General features: G+C 33.6%; 1 protein-coding gene across 2 annotated transcripts in view; it reads right to left on the reverse strand.

Moving 5' to 3' along the window:
* Positions 1 to 24,557, reverse strand: part of LOC136028713 (alpha-actinin, sarcomeric) — a 134,550-nt gene that overhangs the window by 10,942 nt on the left and 99,051 nt on the right. For both annotated transcript variants that reach the window (XM_065706579.1, XM_065706578.1), the window contains exons 10-15: positions 22,762 to 22,933; positions 17,395 to 17,502; positions 11,868 to 11,996; positions 10,497 to 10,581; positions 7,465 to 7,696; positions 2,294 to 2,543 (exon numbers count right to left, since the gene is read on the reverse strand). In XM_065706579.1, coding sequence (XP_065562651.1) covers positions 2,294 to 2,543; positions 7,465 to 7,696; positions 10,497 to 10,581; positions 11,868 to 11,996; positions 17,395 to 17,502; positions 22,762 to 22,933 — 976 coding nt within the window. The remainder of the gene's footprint in view (positions 1 to 2,293; positions 2,544 to 7,464; positions 7,697 to 10,496; positions 10,582 to 11,867; positions 11,997 to 17,394; positions 17,503 to 22,761; positions 22,934 to 24,557) is intronic.

The following is a 24,557-nucleotide window of genomic DNA, read 5'->3' on the forward strand; positions in this document are numbered from 1 at the left end:
TTTTGTAAAATTATTTTAAGTTTTTCACTCAAACCTGGAACATATGGTAGAGAACTAAAGATATCTTTCTTTTCTGTTGTTTCCAGAATATCGTCAGAACATTCTAGAAATTTTTTCCTTCTTTTCGAAAAAGTCTGGTCAACTAACCAACCCGGATAATGGTTACTTATTAAAATGTCTTTTAGCAATAATAATTCCTCCTCAATGAATTTTGGAGAACAAATTCTAAAAATGTGGTCAGTTAAAGATATGATTAAACCAATTTTTACTTGGAAACTAAATGACCCACAAAAATGTCTACAAAATGTCTACAAAATGTCTACAAAATGACCCAATGTCCCTCCTTCATGACAGCTCAAAAGTAAAACAGTTCAAAATAGGGAAATATACGTCAGTTAAATCTAATAAACCGGAACCGAAAAGGTCAAGGAGATTTGCCTCGGCTGTTGCATTGAAAAAAATAAGAGCAATAAACTATATGTAATTAGTTTATTAGGTATAAATTCTGTTTATTTTTATTCATGTCTTTTAGTTTTACTGCTGATGATGAACACTGTATATGTGTTCGAAATATCCAGTTAAATAATGTTATATTTCACTGTCAATAAAAAGGTATCATCCCTATTTTGAACTGTTTTACTTTTATCCAGAGTAGAACTAATAGGGCAAGTTCGGTCATTCTTCATGACAGTCTTCAATCTGTGAGCAAATAAGCGTCGATGGCTGTTTTCGACGCAAACTCATCTCTTTCTCTAGTGCATATCATATTATGCCCCGCACTGTTCATTCTCTAGTGCTTTTCATATTATGCCCCTCACTTATCAACCAACAAGACAGACATGAAGACGCATAGCTCGACCTAAATATCTTAAGTTTGACACGCTAGTGACAGATCATTTGAAGTACAGCTTCATTGGACGTCACACTTCGATTTGGTGTGATTTGACCTGGGACCCTATCCCTAAAAGTTTCGCTGTTGACTCCTTCAAATAAGATTCATCTAAAACCTCGTGCTGGAGCGATGTTAAAGACTAGCAGAAAATCGGATGTCAAAATACAGACGTCATAATAAGATACAAAATAAATAAGTAAATGCAAACGAACTCAGCATCACGAGTTTAGGAATAAAAAAAGAAGCTGCGCGTCGAAAATAATGTGCATTAAAGGCAGTGCTCAGGAGCATACCTCCAGCATTTAATTGACGGGTAAGAGTGGGTCCACACCCGAAGTGTCAAGGAGCGAAGGCTATAGTTTAGGGAAAGCAGTAGCAGTTCTGGCTTCTTCAATTTGCTTATACTTACAGTAAGTATTAAGTATTATTATAAAAGTATTACAGTAAGTAACGTACTGCCAACCATGACCTCTAGCAGCATGTTATAGGACTGTTGGAATTTTCAGTCGTGTTCCAGTAATCAGACATAGGCCTGTAATACGTTCAAATGCCTATAAATGCTAAAGATACATGAAAGCAAATCTCACTTCCAGCTCAGACCCTGCTGTGATCCAAAGATTGCTTTTTAGTACCTGAGAAAGATTCCCCGCGCTAAATAAGAAAAAAAAAAAACTACTCGGACAGAAAAAGAGAAAAAAAAATCTAATCCGAGAGAGAAAAAGAGAAAACAATTTACTCGGAGAGAAAGAAAGAGAAGAAAATCTACTCTGAGAAAAAAGAGAAGGAAAATCTACTCAAAGAGAAAAAAAGATAAAATCTGCTTGGAGAGAAAAAGAGAAAAAATATCTACTCGGAAAGAAGAAAGAGACAAATCCCAACTTGGAGAGAAAAAAATCTACTCGAAGAGAAAAAATCTGCTCGGAGAGAAAAGAGAAAAAAATCTACCAGGAGGGAAAAAAAGAGAAAAAAATCTATTCGGAGAGAAAAAAAAAGAGAAAACATCTACTGGGAAAGAAAAAGAGGAAAAAATGTACCCGGAGATAAAAAAAGAGTAAAAAATCTACTCGAGAAAAAAGGAAAAAAAAAACCTACTCGGACAGAAAAAAGAAAAAAGAATCTATTCGAAAAGAAAAAGAGAAAAAGATCTACTCGGAGAGAAAAAAGAGAAAAAACGCTACTCGGAAAGAAAAAAACGAGAAAAAAAATCTACTCGGAGAGATTCCTCCTATACAGTCGGACACTCAACTTACAATGTAATGCTTTAACGTTTACAGTGTAAACGTTTGCCTAATTCTCCCAGAAGACCCCTGCAACATAAAATTCAGACAAAAAGCTTCCAGCGTTGTATCTGATTTGATACTGAACAGTCAGAAAATGAAAACTGCATAATAACTCTCTTACCTGTTTGTCTTTGCCAATTGAGTAGCCCAAGCTAACCAGGCATGATTTGAATTCCTCAGGAGACAATTTCGCTAGCTTATTCTTGTCAAAGTAGTTAAAACTAGCCCTGTATTCGTTCAACTGTTCTTGAGTAATACCCTTTGAGTCACGGGTCAAAATCTGGTTCTCAATTTCGTTGATACTGCGATTAATAGATGTCAGCAGTTGTTCCCAGCCAACACGCAATGTTTCCATTGTATATTGAGTATATCTGAAATACACTTCCTTTAATTAGTTGGAATTTCGCTGAAAGATGGCGAGATAGTTTATATACGTATTACAATGTGTTATATAATACTGGACAAGGGAGGAGGGGGTATTCGTGTCCAGATTCGTCGATAATAGATGTCAGCAGGTGTTGCTGGTGTATGCGTAATTCGCCATTGTGTGTTCAGTATATCTGAGGTAAATATCTTAAGTAGCTACAATTCAACTAGAAAAATGCAGGAAACATTTAACAATGTATTGCATAAGGGGGTACAGGAGGGAAAGTTAGGGAGTACTCGTTTCAAGATTCATCAATACTATAGTAAATAGATATGATTATTTATTCCAAGCCGAATCACAATGCTTATATTGTATATTCATTTTAATTGAAATATGTTGCCTGTTTTAAGGAAGCATAGTTCCACTAGAAAATGTAGGAAAATTTTACTTTGCATCTAAATATGAAAGTGTGTTGTATATGACTGGGCATGAGGATAAGGTAAGGGGAATCTGAAACACTTGTCAAAATATGATACCTGTGTGTATCTGGAGTAATGGTGTACAGCCTCCAGTATAGGCTACCAGAGGGAAAAATATGCTATCAATCCCTTAGTATATGCTATGCAATCGACTTTACTCATACAGGTTTTGCACTGATATGCAAAACTAAAGAAATGTTTCTTTTAAATGACAAGCTTAGTTTAAAGTAAAATACACGAGATTGCATTCGAAATTCGTAATCATAAGCCCCTACAGAATAAATTCATCGTCTTTTCTCCATTAACATTATTAACTTCAAAATTTGTCATGACAACAACGATGGATACTTACGTACAATCTATCACAGGATTTTACTAGATCACGAAATTTTCGTGGATTAAACTTAGAATGTCGGAAGTCCCTTAGTGGGAAAAACAATTTTTTTCTTTTTTGCTTTTCTAGAAACCCATTCAAATACGAATCAGAATCTATATGTTTTAGAGTGTTCTCAATCCTAGGCTTTACAGCTAATTGCATTAAGTAGTAATTATTTTTCGCTTGTTATATGGAAGAAAATATCACCCTTAAATTTAAAATGAATCTGCAACAAATTAATATTAATTTCAAAATCAGGGAAGAGTTTTGACTTAATTTTCAATCAACTTTATTTTTCAGAGTTTTCCCCTTTTTATCGGTCAGAAAATGCGAAAGCACGACCTTAATCGCTATCCTTATAAGAAAATATGCTAAATATTGTGAAAATTACACAAGAAATATTGAGAAAGAAATATACTAATCCAGTAATCAATTAACGCAGATAAAAAAAAGGAAAAAAAGTAGAAAACACAGAGAAAAAATAGGAGATGAAAAAGAAATAGCAGATAAAAAGTTCTTACAGAAACTGCAAATCTAAAAAATACTTCACCTTATAATACTCCAGCTAAACCTTCTACTTGAGCTATTTCCAACTAACCCCCTCCCGTTCCGACCTGTAGGGTTAAGAAAGAATAGGCATTAACCACTAACAGTACAATAAAAAAATTCGAACACACAGGACACGATGGAAAACAATTGCAGCGAAATATATGCCCAGGGCAGGGACAACTCAAGTGCAATCAGTCACACAGCGGGAAAACTTTAGAAAAGATATTTCCCTTAATGACAAGGGAAATCTACGAATCCAGTAATCATGGGATGAAACATCAAATCCGAAGAAAGTGCAAACAAATACCCCCTCCCCCTACTGTTTATAACGAATTACAAATAAAGTCAACATGCCCTCAAATTCACATATTCTGTTTTAAATACAATCCAATATTTTAATCATAATTAGATCAGGTGCCAGGACCTAAAAATGTGACATCTCCATGACACTTCTATTTAACGCAAATCTGAAAGCACTTTCTAGCGATATTCAACCCGCTGATTACAACATTACCCGGGAATAAGCCAAAAACCCTAAGATACATAACGTTTGGAGATGAAGACCCCAGCTTAATTAGGGCGAGGGAGACGAATTCGCATGAATTGCAAATTGTGTTTTTAACATCAAAGTATTTCATGTAACTCAAGTTTGAAAAGCTACATGCAAAAGACATTGCAGATGTAAAATTTGTTTCCACCTTTATTTGTCAAAGGCGGACACAATTGATGTTTGTTGAGATGAGGACTAAATAATTGTAAAACATGTTATGGTCGTCCCACGCACTCATTATTAGTTCATGCAACAAAACAGTTTCGGCAAACAGCAGGGAAATAATCTTATTTTTTAGTATAAGTTTTTAAATCATTTATTTTATTTTAATGTGAGGGGTAATCTGATGATCAGACCACCACCGAATGTTTAAATTTTCTTCTTCAGCAATTCTCTTGAAAAGAGCAATTTTGGACCAATCCGAGTATTTGGAGCAGTCAATTTTCCTTTCTAAATTGTTCTTGACTCTCCTGTTTCTATAAATGGGATTAAAAAGCCCCAACATTTCTCCGCAACAATTAGCTTTGAGCAGGCCTGTCAAACATTGCATGAAGTGGTAAATTCCAAACACTGCTAAATAGCAAAAAGAAAATTGTTCTCGAGATCTTGGAAATCATAACATTTTCTAACTTTGACTCGTTAATATAATTCATGTAACTGGAGAATCAAGTTGCCATTGATCAAACCCTCCTCACTGTTCGTCATATTTTTTCGAATTCAACCTTTTTTCTACATGGACAACGCGCATGACCTTTCTCGAAAACAAGTTGACCAGTAAGCTGAAATACCTCATCAGCTGTTTGGTCACTCTTTTTAACATTTTTTTTTTTTTTTTTTTAGCAAAACGACAGCAAGTGCAAGCTTTGCCAAAAAAAGAAGGGTAATACTACGACGAGGCTGTTTACCAACGACAGAAAATACAACAAAGTGTAAGTCACTGGCTTTGTTATTTTGGTTCAGTTACACAACGAAGGATTCACCCACGGACTCACAAGGACCCATACCTTGGGGCTAAAAGATAAGCAACTGCGTGCGTTAGTCCGACCCGAGAGCTGAAATTTAGTAAAAGAACAGCTGGTAAAAGCAAGTATTCACTAACATAAAATTAATATGGTGTAGCTACAAAAAACACAGCGTAAATAGCAGAATATAAGGTTAGGACAAAGATCTACGAAACCCAATTTTAGTATTAAGTAGCATGTAACATGGTACACACATACTGCATACAAGCAGTATGTGCGTATGTGAAGTAGTATTACAGTTTGAAGGTGCAGCTTTTATAAGAAATTTACTAACTTAAAAGTGAAACCTTATAAACAACTGTTTCAAGATCAAACCAAATCCTAAAAAAAGCCCAATTTTAACAAGTCCTACAATCAAAAGGAGCATATGCAACCATATGCATGTGAGCATATTTCGGAGAGAAAAAAGGGGTGGGGGATCAAGAGACTGAAAACAGGCAAACTATTCATGAGAAGTAAGAATTTCTGGGGAAAATCGTGAATAATAAGAAGATTTTGGGAAGGAGGGTGAAAAAAGCCTCTCCCCTATAGCAAAAAAAAACAAAATCATTCCAAATAATATGGAAGTAAAACACAATATGAAAATTTAATCAATGTCATCGCGTAGAGTACAGTTTGTAGTCGGAAAACGGTCCAACGATATATTCTTATTAGTTCACTTCGTTCTTCCTTGTTACTTCCACATAATTTTTCTTCTTTTTTTTTTACAAAAGTTGCAAATAAATTTTCATAAATGAGAGCTAGGTTTTCAAAGTTTAAGTGACTAAAACAGGTCTCATATCTTTAAATATGATGAAAGTGGAGTAACAAGTGAAATGAATGGGGAGGCAGGGAATAAAATTTATATGTTACGTGGTACAGCTCATACCTTACAAAAAAACCCCACACATACATACAAATACAATATAACATAAAATATAAAAAGTATGATACATCTTATATATAATAAAACATGTCCAATGAAGTTTTTTTTTAATTATCAAATGAAGTTATTTTAGATTTTAATAATCAAATAGAGTTTAGTTTATAACGAAATTTAGCTATAATGAACGTTACAACAAATTTTAGACGGATAAAAACCCCTCTCCACACACACAAAAAATAAAATAAAAGAATGAAAAGTCTGAAAAATCTGCTTCTAAAAATCCTTCCTTCTAGTAATATGGGGTGTATTGTTAGACGTTTGTAAGTACTGTATGAGCAAAGATAGTATGAGATAGCAAAGACAGTATAAAGATAGTATCCCAAATTTAGACAGATAGGATCGCTCCCCCTCCTCTGTGTGCGCGCGTCCAATAGCCTAGTAGCCGATTAAGAACTTTTATTTTTTCAGCAGCAAACAGTGGAAAAACAAGAAAGTATTATATTCAATTCTTACATTTACCCTATCGTTAGCAAAACTCGCACAGCTAATACTAAAACATAATAATCATCAAGAACCACAGCAAAAGATATATTCTTAAAAGATTTTCAGGTTTTACCCAAAAAATGAAAAATGAGTTCACCGAAGTCTCCCCAAAATTTTAAGTTAGTAAATGCACTAAAGTTACAATAAAATATAAATCGTTAATTTTTCGGGAAATTTCAGAGAATTTAATTTCCTTTCGTGAAATTCCGGAAACCTCATAAAATTAGAAATATTGGAAGCACTAGTTGAAGATTTATATTTTATAATACAACATTTTTATTTTTTATAAAAAAGATTTTTTATTTTTTTTAAAAAACATTTTTTTTTATTCAATTAATTATTCAATTATATAATTATTTATTTTATAACTAAAAAAAGAGTTTATTTTAAAAGATTTTTTTTATTTATTTTGTTTAGTAAACTAAGTTTATTTTTATCTCAATTTTCAATTAATTATTCAATTATTTAATTATTTATTTTATAATTAAAATTTAGCAAGTAAAGGACAATTTTAGCGTAAATCTTAAAAAAAGAAACAAACCTGTTTTCAAAAATCATGCCCTCTTGTATTCCCTGGTGTATTTTCTCCAGTTCATCCATATGACCTTTGTAGGCAATGACATTCTGTTCATAGTCTTTAAGACGATTCAATTGATCCTCCAGAGCACCTTGCATTCCCATTGCAATGCCTGCCACTGCGTCCATTTGAGCTTCAATCCATGGCCCAATGTTATTGGCCTTCTCAGCAAATTGACGACGCATCATTTCGTTGTCTACAAAAATGAGGTGAAACTTACTGACGGAGAATGAGGTAATGGTAGAGTTGCAATGAATAATAAAGAGATCTGAATCTAAACATCGCTGTTAGGACCAGAGGTCCCACTATCCATTTTTTGGGGATTCCTCCAAATTTCTCGTAAGAAATTGGGCTCTCCAAAATCACCCCAAAAAATTATAAAATTGAATAAACAAATTAAAATAAAAATTTGTAATAAAATTTAAATGATAAAATTTAAAATAAAAATTAATAAATTAAACAAAAAAAATAATTGATTAGAATAATTTAAAATAAACTTTAATTTGTATGGGAGTTTAGGTAACAGAAAAGTAACCTAAATCTGGAGAGCCTGATCAATGCCTTCAGTATCCCCCTGAATTTCCCAGATTTCATTGAGTGAAAATTGAGTTTCCTGAAATCTCCCAGGAAATTAGTTTTCGTAAATACACGAACGTTATCATGAAGTACAAATCGCTAATTCTGGGTGAAATTTCGGACAGCCCCAATTTCTTTCGGGAAATTCAGAGAAATCCCAAAAAGTTCTGGAAAAGTGGGAGCTCAGAGCTTAACAGTGAAATCGATTATATTCAATAATTTCCATGATCATTATATACTATAAATATACAATCAGTAATCCTCAAAATCTATAAACGAAATACAAATACGAGGTTCATACCACATCTTAATACAAGGCATGAAGACTAACTCAAAAAAAAAAAAAAATCAATATTGCATCTTTCAAAGCGGTTCCCCTGGTCTATAAAGTGCTTCTTCATTTGCCTTTTCCAGCCTTCAAAGGACTCATGAAACTTTTGCTATGTTACCCTTAACACACCTCCGATGTCAATTCTTTAATGACCTATTAAGTCAGAAAATGGATCCCTTTCAATTTTCCTTTAATTTTTGGGAATAGAAGAAGTCAAAGGGGACAAAATCTAGAGAGTAGGGGGGAGGATGTTCAAGGACCATTGTGGTAATTTTGGCTAAGAACTACTTGGCAATAATGGCTGTATGAGAGGGCGCATTATCATGATGAAGCATCCACGACTGGTCTTGCCAAAAATCAAGTCTCTTTCAGGGAATTCTTTCACGCAGTCATTTCAAAACTTCGAGGAAATAAGAAAAATTAACTATATGACTCTGAGGAACACATTCTTGGAGCGTAATTCCACGTGAGTCAAATTTTGGGAGCAAATGGGCACTCAGAAAAGCGGATTAAATTTTGCTATATGTTTTCCAGAGATATTGCCTACAGATTGTTCTGGGTACCCGACTGACTGACTGACTGTATTTCAAAAAGTAGGCTGAACGAAAAATGCGGTTCTGTCCCACTTTCTAGGGCTACAATAAGAGAAAGGATAAGACGGCTTGGGCACGTTCTGTGGATAAAGGATGACAAATTGCCGAAGATTGTCCTTTTTGGCCGACCGTCAAGGGTTAAACAGAAAGCAGATCGTCCGCGGTTGGGGTGGGAGGATGTCATAAAGAATGATTTAATGGAAACGGGAACTTCCTGGGAGGGTGTAACGAGGGTGGCTTCGAATAGATTGGGATAGAAGAGGAGGAGCGTGCGTAGCTGTGTTGGCCTCAGGTGGCTTGATGCTGCGGTGAGTTGTTAGTAGTAGTAGTCTAAATAAAAACTATCAGCATGGCCTGGATTTTTTTTTATTTTGACATCCTATTTTTTTCTCCACGGCTCACCTGTTGTTTTTCTTCTCATTCCATGCTCTGTTTCTTAGTCTCAGGATCAAACTAGTAAATCCTTGCTTTGTTTCTCGTAATTGTATTTTGAAATGTGTCTAAATTCTCCAGCGAGTCTTGGCAAACACACAAACGCTTATCTTTTTGTTTGACAGATAAGTCTTTGGGAAAGAACTTCACACAAAACTTTGACATCTCCAACTCTTGGATAAGAAGCACTGTTCCTCGGTCAATTCCATTGACTTTGACAACGTCTCTGAACATCACGTGATGACTTGAATTCATGGTTGTTTCAACTTCTTGCGAAAAAAAAAAATAATAAAACCATCACAAACAGAAGAAGGTCGCATCAAACGTTGATCATCCTTCGTCGAGATTCTGCCCTCACTGAACCTCGCAAGTCAAGTGAAGAACAAACTTCTTTTTAGAAGCTAGTCTCCGCAAACTAGATTCATCACCAAAAGAATTTCCAAGAATTTTGTCCTTTTACTGTCAAATAGGAAAACAAACCGGTAAAATTCCTCCGAAGAAGTGGATTAGAACAGAGCAAATTTAGAGACAATCTTTCCCGATTATTACGGGTGGGAGGGAAGGGAGAATAGAAACAAGAGAGAGAGAACGAGGGAGAGAGAGAGAGAGAGAGAGAGAGAGAGAGAGAGAGAGAGAGAGAGAGAGAGAGAGAGAGAGAGAGAGAGAGAGAGAGAGAGAGAGGAGAGAGAGAGAGAGAGAGAGAGAGAGGGGAGAGAGAGGGGGGGAGGGAGGGAGAGAGAGAGAGAGAGAGAGAGAGAGAGAGAGAGAGAGAGAGAGAGAGAGAGAGAGAGAGAGAGAGAGAGAGAGAGAGAGAGAGAGAGAGAGGAGAGAGAGAGAGAGAGAGAGAGAGAGAGAGAGAGAGAGAGAGAGAGAGAGAGAGAGAGGAGAGAGAGAGAGAGAGAGAGAGAGAGAGAGAGCGAGAAGAGAGAGAGAGAGAGAGAGAGAGAGCGAGAAAGAGAGAGAGAGAGAGAGAGAGAGAGAGAGGAGGGAGAGAGAGAGAGAAAAAGAGAAAGAGAGAAAGAGAGAGATAGGGGGAGAGGGAGATGAACATATTATTTACTTACTCTGTTGTTTTCTTAGCTCAGCTTGAAGAGTACCATCTCTTTGAGGAACCAAGTTCTTAACATCACCCCATTTAGAAGATATATCCTAAAGTGATAATAGAAACGTAATTAAAAAAAAACATTGAACAAAAACATACCATCTTGAAGCCACACAAATTACTACTGACCCTTTCGCAGATCCAAGATGTTCGTACTAGTCCTGAACTAGAAATTAACATCTTCTTAATAGAATTAAGTCTTCTTTGACAAGTTGATTGTATTAACTTCCACCAAAGAAAAAGAAAAACAGAAAAGAAGAGGAAATAAAAAGGGGAAAAAGGGGCAAGGGGAAAAGGAAAACCCCCAAAAGGATCAAATTCTAAATACCGACGGTCCTAAAATACGATGAAGACTCCATCGTCTTCAATATCTAGTAGAATAATAATAGCTGTTTCTTCTGCAAGTTTTTCCGGCTTTTCTAACCTTATGAATATCAAAATATAAGCAAGTTTAAGAAATTATCTGGTTGATTCCCATAGAAAAACAGTTGTTAATTTGTATTCAACAGCTATCTTTGGCAAGCACTTTTTTTTTCTGAAGTACCAAGGACAGTGAAATGAAATCTAACTGGTTGAATTGGTTAAGAAGACAGTTACACAACCAAGTACATCTTATAAATTAGGAAAATCAGAAACATAATTCTTAATTAAAAATACCTACAACATAATAGTAGAAAATATTTTAATTTAATTAAAAAAATAAAAAAAATCAATTAAAATTTTAAATTAATAATTTTTAATTAAAAATACCTCCATATTCTGTTATGCAGTTCCTGGTTTTAGTGGGCAACAAATTAAAAAAAGAAACATGAATGAAAAGAAGCAAAAACCATATGGTACCCAGATGCGGTTTTAGGGGAGGAAACAGAGTGGCACTTGCCCCGGGTGCAGAAATTTTAGGGGCGAAAATTTCATATTAATAATTTAAGGGTTATAAGGTTTATATTTAAACCCTTATACTTAAACCCGTTTATATTTTAACCCTTATATTTAAGGTTTATAGTGTTATAAGGTTATAAGGTTTAATTTAAGGATTATATTATGTGATTTTTGAAATTTATTTTTATTAAAATAGAGAGCACCGTTGGCAGTAAGTATAGGCAAATCGAATCCGAAAATTGTCATTTTACCTATATCTTCATAACATTCATAGGAAATAAAAGCAAGTAGACCGAATTCAATTAATTTTAATGTTTTTAATGGTTTTAAATCTTTCACTGATTGGAAATTTCCCTTAGATGGCTTCTCATTTTTCTATTTCTCTTTATTATTTTCTTTTTTATCGAACGAATCCCATTTAAGTTTCAAAGCTATGTCAAGCACTGAATCTTACCTTAGAAGTCAAAGATGTATAGGGGTTGTCCAATCCTCCTGGAATGGAGTGTTGCTGAGCGATCTGTTGAACTTGTTGATAAAGTCCAACAATTGATAAATGCTCCTTGTCTGCTTCTCCAAGTGTCGCCTAGTAGAACAAACATACAAGTCATACAAAAGAAAACAAGTTAAAGAGGATAAGGACAGTAATAATTCAAGGATTTTTTTTTTACTAATTCAACCACCTTTCACTATGATTCAAACCTTAAGACTTGCTACTATTTCCATACAACATAGCAATTCAAAAAAGCTAATTAATTAGCATGGTGATACTGATTGGACTAAGAAATGCTGTAAAGTTTTAAGAGAAGAAAAGTATTGTTTTAGGAAGGGGAGAAAAAATCTAAGTGTCTGAGGCATCATAAAAGTTTAGTCCTCAGTTTTATAGATTATGAGCTTTATTATATATGATACTTCATTTAATTCAACAAGGTTTAAAAGCCCTGGGCCTGTTTTAGTACAGTTTACTTCAGAAGATAAACAGTACCGACAGAAAAAAATGTTTTATTTTTAAATTAGCGTAAACTTCTTTATACATGATCAGATAGTTCTTTAATTATTTTTCGAAGACCCAAGGGATACACCTCGAGGAGTAATAAGCCGAACTATTACTACTACTGTAGCAACCATGCTCTGGAGGGGCCGAAAAAGCTCCAAATGAGGTTTTAGATTAGCAATAGTTTAGTTATTACTGTCTTTTTTTCGGGAATTTTTTTTATTTTCTTCCCTTTTTCTGAGCATTGAGAACGGCTTGAATAAAGTCTTTGCCGACCTATCTACTCTATCTTTTCGCTGTTTCTTTTCCACTCACTGAAAATCACCCTTGTTTTGGTTTCTTAATCATTTTTACGTCTTTTTTGGAAAAAGAATCCCTGGGTGGCATTTATGGCCGTATGCAGAAAGTATTTAACAGAGTATTCAGTTCTATTACTTTATTTTATAGCCATCAAACATATGCACAGTATATTTAACAGGTTTTAAAGTCTTTGAGCCTTTAGATACGCGACAATCTGATAATATTCAAGACTTTAAGCTAATTCTTGAAACTATTCAATTTTAGAATTTCGTTTCAAAATTTTCAAAAGTTTCATTTAAACGAGGATCATCTTCTTCATTTAAATTTGAAAACAATTTTCTGAGTCGTCATGTGTTCATCAACTTTAATTTAATATTAAAACTAAGAAAAGTCGATATTTTTCGATTTGTAACGGAACGATCATGTCTAATATTTGTCAATTTTCAAAATTGATGGTTTTTTCCAAAAAAAAACATATTATAGTTTATTTATTGTATTTTTTATAGGAATCAGTTGACCAAATTCTCACTCTAAATTAATTATTGGAAGTATCTGGGCCATCACACCCCTTTAGTCCTCAATTTCATAAATCACGAAAATACATTTAGCTCAGCTAAAAAAAACAACAACTCTTTTTCTTGTATTGTATACGTGTGTAAAACCAAGTTGTATATGAAGATGCAATTTTTGTCAAATATTTAATTTTATTTTAATACTATGTTTCGCTTCTTACAAAAAGCAAGTAGCTATAAAAAATAGCTTTTATATACGGCCTGAAAAATCTCTTTGTAATGTTTCAGTGCCCCACTAGTGACGAAGAAAAAGAAAGAATTAAAAACAGACGCATCACTGCTTTCAATGCGAAAAACCGGTTACCTTTGTTGATCAAGATAAAGAGCTATATTTCTAAATAAATAATATATTTCTACAAAATGAGGTTTTTGGTTATGGACGGTTCAGTTTTCCCTTTGCCGAACGAGAGTTTTGAATTTTTCTAATCGTAGATATTGGTGAGTGGATCGCTCTTGGAAAATATTTTATGGCTTATGGCTTTTAAGTTTTTAATTCTGGTACTTTTTGATTCTATTTCTTTGTCATTTCTTTAGATATTCTGCGTTGTTTAATGTTTATATATTTGGTTCTTGCAATTTTGGCTTTTATTTGCTGTTTTTATTTATTGGCTTTCTGCGTGGTTTGGTTTTATAAGTTTATTTTTATCCCAGTAATGTCATCCACATTTTAGGGCATTTTTCTTCTAGTTTCTCTGATAGTTCCGAAGTGAGGAGGGGCTTGTCCTCCTGAATATTCGCTTTATTCGTGGTTTTCTTTGTTGATCAAGATGGAGAGCTATATTTCTACAAAATGAGGTTTTTGGTTATGGACGGTTCAATTTCCATTTCGATCTGACTTCATTCTCACTGAATTTCAGAATATTTGAAATGATAGCAACCATTTTTGAATCAGGTATTCTTTCTCACTTGACAGGTTTTTTTTTACCGTTTTTGAATTTTGATTATTACGGGCTAGAGTTCGTTCTTTACTAGGCTTCGTCTACCGCTGCAACCATGATACGAGGGAAGGATATTATAGTGATTATTGCTGTATAAGCATAATTTTACCGCGGTAAAGATAGGAAACAAGGTTAGTACTTGGTTTGGTGCGGACACGGGAGTTATCCAGGGGTGTGTCCTATTTCCATTCGCATGGATTACTTTGATGGAGCTTATCTTCATGAAAAAAGCAAAGACTAGGGAAGAACATGGAATTAAATATACAATTAAATTATGTACATGATTTGGATATACTAGATAAAATATAAGCAAAATGGATGAATTTCTTGAGATTTTGAGAGTTCAGGATGCAAAAAAAAAGGTTTAAAAATTTACTAAGGAGACCAAGTCACTTAGACCCGGAATAAACAAGATTGGAGAGGTGGCGCTAGCGAGCAAGAAAACTAATCAAGAGGATAACTTCACTTCCCTGGGAAACAGTGGTAAAGATTTAGGCAGAAATTATTGGTAAAGTAATAATTGGAAAAAAAGTGTTTAGTTCTAATTTATAGAAAATTACCAACAATTGGTAAAGCTTGTTGGTAAAAAAAAATTATTGGTAAAGATTTTTGATGCAGTAAAGAATAGCAAAAGCTCCGGGTGTTTTTCCGTAGTTAAAAAAAAGTTTGGAAAAAAAAGAAGATCGGAATATTTGAAAACAGGGCTTTGGCCTTATTCATGTATGGTTCTGAAACAAGGGATTCAAAAGGCTGAGATAGATTTGTCAAAATGATTTCGAGTGAAATACTGTAAGAATAGTCATAGATACTCATTTGACTGACGTATATCAAACAAAAAGCCGTAAGAACTATATGGTTGGACCACCTTTTTTTTGTGCTAGGGTGAAATGGTTAGGCCAGAATTTGTGGATGAAAAATCGCAGGTTGCCAAAGATCGCGTTTTTTTTTGCATCCATCTGAAATTAAACGAAGAATAAGATTGAGGTGGGGGGAAAGCGTGCGCAACTGTACTGGGCTCAGACGGCTTGGTGCTGCCTTGCGTCATTAGTAGTAGCGACGGTGGTAGCTTAAAATTGCTTGTAATTTGTATTTTGTAGGGCTTCCGTTTTGATTTCGGAAAGCTGAAATACGTTAAGCGTTTTACACCTTTTATAAAGAGATTGAGAAAGTTCCTCTTTCATAATCCTAAATTTATAATTTTTATCTTCTTTTGAGGAATATTACTTTCTTTTCAGTGAAAAGTTTCAGTATAAACTTACTTTCTTTTAAGTGTTTTCTTTTCTTTTAGCTAGAAATGCCACTTGTTTGCTGTCACAGCTGACATTATCTAAAAAAAATTAGGCAAAGATATTTTTTTTACTGAATCATACAAGTAAAAATACTTTCAGGGAATCAATTCAGTTTCTGGATTCCCTAATTCCTTAGAAGAAAAACTTATTAAGTAAATTATAATATGTTGCATAATCGTATATTTCTCACCGTATACTTTAATAAGCAAATACACCTTTATATGACAAAAATGGCCACACTTCTTCGAACTGCCACTGGAAGACTAGTCTGTTCAATTACAAACTTAAGACAAATAAAATTTTATTTTGCCAGTTAATATATGCACTTACGCGTCTTACACAAAAAATATACGACACCAGCCTCTGAAGCAATAGTCTTGCCACCTCTATGCTGGATTATATTGCATAATGCGATATGCAAATCTTTGTTACTTCTCGTACAAACCTACCATCAGCACCGACATTTTTTACCGTGATTTAAACGTGAATATCTTTCATTTTCCTCTTTTATACGTTTGTAATGCCTTTATGTTTTAGGAGGGGAGAGGTACAGCCTTCTAATGGTACACATGCCACACTACCACTGTTACTTCCTGCTAAAATTTTCTCACTCCAATGTACAGTCTATTGTTACAAAAGAAATACAAAAGCAGAATTTTGTTCCAGGAGGGCCCGGCTTTTTTTCCCCTGAGAGGTGAAGAGGTAGAACTTCGATAGTAGACTATAACTAACAAATATGCTCAGTTATGCAAGGGTTCAAACATTAACATTCTGTTAGCAAGCCCAACATTTTACATTAAGGTCCCAGATAAGAGAGAGAGGGGTGGAGAATCCTTACATTTTTCTAAAGTAGCTGCATTTACTATAGTTCCCGAGAATTTTTCTTAAGAGGCTACATTTTTTATAATTCAGATGCAGCCTCTTAAGAAAAAGATGAGTTTTACCCCACCCCCTTTCACATCTGGAACTTTAGTGCAGTTTCATCTTAATGCCGTTAGCCGTTCCTAAGACTTTAGAGATATGCCCTTTTAACAACCTGGATGTGCACAATGTCTTTTGATTTAGTTTGACATCCCCTTCACCATTCCCTAAAGTTTTAACTTAATACTACCCTCAAGCCCCCTTTTCCATTATAAAACATTTCTATTATTATTTACGATCCTTGCCCTAGACACTGTCAGGGTCACGTCATATCTAAAGGCCCTTTAATTGGACCTTTTGACTATTCTAAACAGAACTGCTATATCAAAATTTCGATCAGGTATCTTTGGACAGTACGGGAAGTTTGGCTATGTACTTTGGAAGGGGAGGTTGGAAGAGGGGAGGGACCAGTCCCCCAATCCTTTTTTCTTAGAAGGGAACAAGAATTTTCAACTTCTAATCGAAGGAGTCCCCTCCAAAGTTTCCATCATGAAGTTTCATGAAGTTTCCAGCGGGGACATCTGAAGTCCCCGCTTCCATATGTAGTGGATCTGGAAAAAAACAACAACAACAAAAATATTGAAAGTTAATGACATTGTAAAAGGCAACACTATAGCGTTAATTTTGTTGATTGCATTTTTCTTAGTTTTTTTTTCAAGTATCTACGAAAGGGTTAAGGGTATTTACATTGATTCCTTATTTTGCAATTAATGTTTGTAATTATTAATTTTGTGTAATTTTTCTCTTTCCAAAGGAATATACATTTCCAAAGGAATATTCCAAAGGAATACTATCTTTTCTCTCTCCAAAGGAATATACATTGTCGTATATTCCTTTGGAGATATATTTCTTCAAATCAGGGTTGTCATTAACCAAAAAAAAAAAAATGGGAGGCCTCTGACATGCCCTTAATAGACTAGATAGTTCTACAAAATTGCCCATTTGTTTCGAAGAGTTTATTATTTCTCACCTTGAACTGTTCATGGGCTTCAATTAATCCTTGGATTTCTTCCATTGTATGTACTATAAACATATCAACTAGGTCTTCACGAGCACCATCAAGCCAATTATTGAAAGGCTAAAATGGAAGAAAAATTCAAATAAATAATTAAAACTAATAAGGAAAGCCTTCACTTTATTCCCTTTTTCAGACAAAATTTGTCGAGTGACGTCAACATTGGTAACCAATCACAGTGGAATGTCCTGGGGCAGTGTCGGTCCCATACCGTAGAGGCACACATTAACGTCGTTTTTGGCTATATTTTTGGCCATAGTCGGTCCCACCCGTAGAAGAACATATTAACGCCGTATTTTGGCTATAGTCTGTCCCACCCCGTAGAGGCACAAATTAACGTCGTTTTTTGGCTATATTTTTGGCTATAGTCTGTCCCACCCCGTAGAGGCACATATTAACGTCGTTTTTTGGCAACAGTCTGTTCCACCGCATAGAGGCACATATTAACGTCGTTTTTTTTGGCTATAGTCTGTCCCACCCCGTAGAGGCACATATTAACTTCGTTTTTCCACCGAATATATATATATATATATATATATATATATATATATATATATATATATATATATATATATATATATATATATATATATATATATATATATATATATATATATATATATATATATATATATATATATATATATATATATATATATATATATATATAGGTGTGACTGTAGCACCAAATATATATCCCGTTCGTAATTTGTCATATTGAACATGTTCAATTTTCAAACATAAAAGTAAAACCCTTTCCATGTGGAAATTTTTCATGGGAGAAGAGAAGATGATATACGTAGAATGTTTTTTATTTATTTTCTATCCAGGGGCAATCGTATATAACCAATGGTCCAACAAGGTCGGAAGAGGGCTCATTTGAAGAAAAATCACAAGCAATAGTACCCTTTTAAAGTGACTGTTAAATGTTTCGAAGGTGTGGAAATATTTTGTTAGATCTTCCAATTTAGGTTTGTAATCGAATGATTATTCGTAGATATGCGATGGCTGGCCTGATTTCCACCGCATAGAAACGGTCAGTATTTTTTCGTAATTCGCTTGTTCCTAATCACAGTTTTTTTTTTTTTTTTTTTTTTTTTTTTTTTTTTTTTTTTTTTTTTTTTTTTTTTTTTTTTTTTTTTTTTTTTTTTCTTCCCAATCCACAGTGCAACATTTTAATATTTGCTTGTAACTTGTATTTTATATGGCTTACGTTTTGATTTTGGAAAGCTTAAGCATGTTAGTGTTTTAAACCTTTTATAAAGACATTGAAAAAGTTCCCGTTTCATAATCCTAAATTTAGAATTTCTATCTAATTTTAATTCTCTCTCTAATTTCTTTATCTAATACTAATTCTTTATAATCAGTATCTTTAGACACAATTACTGTTTCATAATTCCATTATCACACATGACTCATTGTTCCAGTCTCCTGACAGTGTATAAATATTTGCCGAGGTGGCCTCTACTCGATTCCAAGATTCTATTTCTAATCTGCGGCTCAACTCCAACGAATACTTGGCACATAAAGGAAAATCTAGGACATTTTAAGATGGCATCAAAAACAGATTCCTTGCCAAACATACCGACACGATTCCAATAAAACAGAGGAAATAAAACACTTTTGGCAAAAAAGACAATAGGCTAAGCGATTCTTCTCTGTTTGAATTATTCTCTGGAAAATTATATCATAATTATCATGACTTGGTTGAAAAAAAATTAGGTATTTATACTTGGCTCGTACAACGAGGAAAAACTGGAAAAGACAATCCGAAAATTCAAGCAAACTGAATTTTTGTCATTCAAAAAGTTCAATTTTCAGATACCCCCCTTTCACCCTTTACCATATCTCAAGATAGTCCCCAGTATTTCTGATATGTTTCTTATAGTTCCTACATTTTTCAGGGTTTTTTTCTACGCTTCATTCTGAATTAGCCCTACAATAAACCTTAGATTGCCCTTATTGTATTTAGTAAAATAATAAGTAAAAATATCGGGAGTAATAACTCTTCTTTCGTCCGACACACAAACAAAAAGATAATAACTTATGACATGTCCAATAAATAGCGGGAATAAAACACTTCAGGTAAATAGGGCAATAGGTTAGTGTTTCTAAAACTTTTGATATATACAGGCGTTATTCAAAGGGGGCGTGCCAATTATTCTACGGCCAAATTGCACATCCATAGAGGACACCCAGCAGACACTGAGGCTTCAGAAGCTATCTGACAGGTACCGCCATCTTCAACTACGTTTTGGAAAAGAATGCCTAAACATTCATGCCCATCGCAAAATTTTTCCGGGTTTTTAAGAACCCCAAACCAGTCGGTCAAAAACACGTGGATGAGTCCTCACTTCGTTATAAAATTCTTCCGTCCTCCACCCCGAAAGGCATCAGAACGGTTGATTCTTGGTCGATTTTTGTCGTTCTTTGTTCCATTAAATAAAAAAACAAGTTTTTTTTAACTGAAAGTAAGGAACGACATTAAATCTTAAAAAGAACAGAAATTACTCCGTACATGAAAGGGGCTCTTTCCTCCTCAATGCCCCGCTCTTTACGCTAAAGTTAGACTCTTTCTCTCAACTCTACTTTTTAAAACAGTAAAAGACGGGGATTTTTCTCCTTATTTTCCTATATAAGGCAAATTTTTTCAGAATCGTAGCTTTAGATGGGTAAGACTAAACTTGATGAAATTTATACATTTAAAATCAGCATTAAAATGCGATTCTTTTGATGCAATTATTGGTATCAAAATTCCGTTTTTTAGAGTTTCGGTTACTATTGAGCCGGGCTGCTCCTTACTACAGTTCGTTACCACGAACTGTTTGATACTTTATCAAGCACTACAACGCTGAATTTCTTGACAATGCTGTGCAGAGTTTTGATCATTTATTTTTATATTTATTTCATTATAATGTGGGCTATATTGGTAAAAATTATTTAGGTTTCAACCTCATCATTTTTTAAGGGGAAATTATTTAGGTTTCAACCTCATCATCTTTTAAGGGGAAATTATTTAGGTTTCAACCTCATCATCTTTTAAGGGGAAATTATTTAGGTTTCAACCTCATCATCTTTTAAGGGGAAATTATTTAGGTTTCAACCTCATCATCTTTTAAGGGGAAATTATTTCGGTTTCAACCTCATCATCTTTTAAGGGGAAATTATTTAGGTTTCAACCTCATCATCTTTTAAGGGGAAATTATTTAGGTTTCAACCTCATCATCTTTTAAGGGGAAATTATTTAGGTTTCAACCTCATCATCTTTTAAGGGGAAATTATTTAGGTTTCAACCTCATCATCTTTTAAGGGGAAATTATTTAGGTTTCAACCTCATCATCTTTTAAGGGGAAATTATTTAGGTTTCAACCTCATCATCTTTTAAGGGGATATGCCAGCTACACAAACATAACACATGCTTTTGACTTTAACAAAAATATAAGTGAAAAATGTATGACTATTTGACTTATAGTCTACTAGAATTTAAGAAAGATATAGGCTACTATTGTGAACACAGTACTAAATTTTAATTTACACGTCTAGTTGCAAAATATTGCCACCTAATTTGTCATTACTCAAAAGTATATGTTTTCAATAAACCATGCATCAACAACCACTAATAATACCACAATACCTGCCAATAACTCATTGACTAACAGTTTTGAATGTAAGCTAATCGTAATTCAGTAATTAAGGAATTAATTACGTTAAACAAATTCATTACAATTAGTTAAATAAATAATTATATCGAATAGTAAATATGTAAAATGAATATTAAATTAATTTCATTAATGCAATTAATTATTTCCAACAATGTAATTAATCTCATTCAATTTAATTAATTGACTTACAGTATGCTCAAAACAAGAAACATGTAAAATGAATGTTAAATTAATTTCATTAATGCAATTAATTATTTTCAACAATGTAATTAATCTCATTCAATTTAATTAATTGACTTACAGTCTGCTCAAAACAAGAAACATGTAAAATGAATGTTAAATTAATTTCATTAATGCAATTAATTATTTTCAACAATGTAATTAATCTCATTCAATTTAATTAATTGACTTACAGTCTGCTCAAAACAAGAAACATGTAAAATGAATGTTAAATTAATTTCATTAATGCAATTAATTATTTTCAACAATGTAATTAATCTCAATCAATTTATTACACTACATTAATCAGTCTGCTCAAAAACAAGAAACATGTATCTTACCATTGCAAAGTGCTAGTAAGTGGAACCTTCCGCATAAACGAAATATTTAATTAACTTAAAGTATATAATATCAGTTAAAAATTTATCGGCAACGAATAAAAACATAAAAAATAGCAATAAGTAATTGATAATAATTTACCAAACTGATAATAAAAGAACGTTAAGAAGATAGTACTGGTGAAATGGTTCATCGCCGTTGATATGTACAGTGCTACAGGTCGGGTGCTAGCCGGGTTAGCCGGGTGCTACCGGAACTCGGCTAAGCATTGTCAATTAGCAAAAATTGAGAAAGGGGCAAAATTTATTTGTCAAAATCGAGAGGGAGGGAGGGGAAAACAATTTATAATTTTTCAACTTCTCCAACAAAGTAACCAAAAATGAGAATTTTCAATGAGAATACCATCCTAAAATGTAATTTATTAAAGGGAGCACATGTCCTCCCCTATCCCTCCTCCTCAGTTGACACCACTAGAGCATCTGAGACGAAAGCGATGAACGAAACTGAATAGGCTATGGCACAGAGACATTGGCAAAAAAGATAAAAGATGGGAACATGCTGGAAATGTTCCAGAGAAATTGTTTGTTGATAACTATACGAGCAAAAACTCTTGAAGTCAGGTTAGTCTCTTCACAACGAAGCAGTCAAACTCTTCAGTTTGTGCATTCACAAAAATACTGGTTAATATACTCGAGATACTGACAGTTTTACCGAATAGCCCACATGGGGGAAAAAGTGGACCCTGTTATATGCGACGCTTACTAAAACGCCATTTGGATCACATTAAAAAGATATTCAATCAGCATACTAAGCTCTTTAGCCCTTCATTTTGCTGTTAAATTTTCTTTGGGAAACTTAAAAAAAATTTTCATAAAAAAAAAAAAATAAATAAATAAATTCAAGACGAAATTTTTTTTGACCTCTTCAAGATTTTTAGCTTTTTTTCTATAGCGTCTATGAATTATCCGCAGAATTTACTGTCATTAGCACTTTTTTTTTATATTTACGACAAATTTTGAGATGCTAGATCTGCGATAATAATCAGACAGAACATTTTTAGCAAAAAAAAAAAAAAACTTTAAGAATCCGGGCAAAAACTCACAGCAGCCCTCTTTGCAAATTCTAGGTGAAGCTGGTCAATTTTCTCCAATAATTTTTCTGCTTCTTCAAGAGCAGTTCTTCTAACTTGGGTGAGGGAACCCAATCGATCCCATTGGTCACAAATCCTTTGGCAACGTGCGTTAATTGTTGCCACGTCATGGTAATCCAAAGCACTACAAAAAGATTAAATTCGTTTTAATAGATAAAAAGAAGAAACTTTGCTGCTTAAACCATTAGTAGTGCTCTAATTCAACCTCTGATGAGCCATAGAAAAGCTCACATTATCTTTTCAGCAAAAAAAACCCTCAGGTAATTTTCCAATTAACAATTCATGGTTGAATTTATAAATACTTATTATGATTCCACCATACAGTGGAATTCAATTAATAGTGAAATCCAAAATAAATAACTTTTAAACACGCATTTCTAACGAATAAACTTTGATCTAATCATTTTGCGAGTTTTTAGGTAATAACTAAAATTGGTATTTGGCATCAGTGTAGCAGTAAGATCGAATCAAAACAGGGCCAATTTATGAAAGAAGAAGAGGAAACACTCGAGCTAATTCATACTTATGAAAATTTATTAAATGTAGGAATTTAGAGTAAAAATATGATGAATGCATTAAAAAAAAACTGAAACCGATTTCGCCATTGAAATAATTATGATAGATTATATAATTTATTAAGTTTTTGGCACTTGGCTATTGGAGAATAGCTTGACTATTTGAATAATGTTGTTAGCTAAAAACAAAACTACTTAATGAATTTAGTTATTGGCTATCATAAACCAAGTTCACTACTCTAATACTGGTGATAGGCCAGAACGGCAGTTTTTAACTAGTTTTGGCTATTGGAGGTCAGTTTGACGATTCAAAAAGATCGGATAGATCGGAACGGTAGCTTTTAATGAGTTTTGGCTATTGGCTACTGGCGACAACTTGGCTACTCAAATAATATTGATAAAGTTGAACGACAGTTTTTAAGGGGGGTTTTGGCTATTCGAATATTATGCATAGATTTGAAAGATTGATTTCAATGGGTTATGAGTTTTGGCTATTGGCTACTGGCGACAAATTGGCTACTCAAATAATATTGATAAAGTTGAACGACAGTTTTTAAGGGGGGTTTTGGCTATTCGAATATTATGCATAGATTTGAAAGATTGATTTCAATGGGTTATGAGTTTTGGCTATTGGCTACTGGCGACAAATTGGCTACTCAAATAATATTTATAAAGTTGAACGACAGTTTTTAAGGGGGGTTTTGGCTATTCGAATATTATGCATAGATTTGAAAGATTGATTTCAATGGGTTATGAGTATTGGCTATTAAAAACCAATTTAGTTATTCAAATAATAGGGACGGATCTGCAAAATGGTATTAAAGGATTTTGGCTATCATCTATTGGAGCTTAATTTAGCTACCATTCGAATAATACTGATATATCTGAACGAGCTTATTTAATGGTTTTTGGCTATTGGAAACCAATTGGCAATTCAAATAATTCTTATGAACAAAATGGTAGTTTTAACGAGTTTTATTTTTAGTTATTATAGCTCAATTTGGCTTTTCGGGTAATATAGAGGGCAATAAGCTATGGGACCACGAAATGAAGGACTTCCTTATGAAAAAAGAAAACTGATAATTAAAAATAAGTGCATTATTTATTTACATCTCGAATAAACTGTAGTTTTTGCATTTAATTTATTTTTCTGAGATTAATATTTTCAGAAACTGAATGAGCCACAAGAGGAATGATGAAATTACGACAACGAGCCATGGAGCCACAAAATCG

Source organism: Artemia franciscana, chromosome 7, assembly GCF_032884065.1.
Source record: "Artemia franciscana chromosome 7, ASM3288406v1, whole genome shotgun sequence".
Classification (NCBI taxonomy): domain Eukaryota; kingdom Metazoa; phylum Arthropoda; class Branchiopoda; order Anostraca; family Artemiidae; genus Artemia; species Artemia franciscana.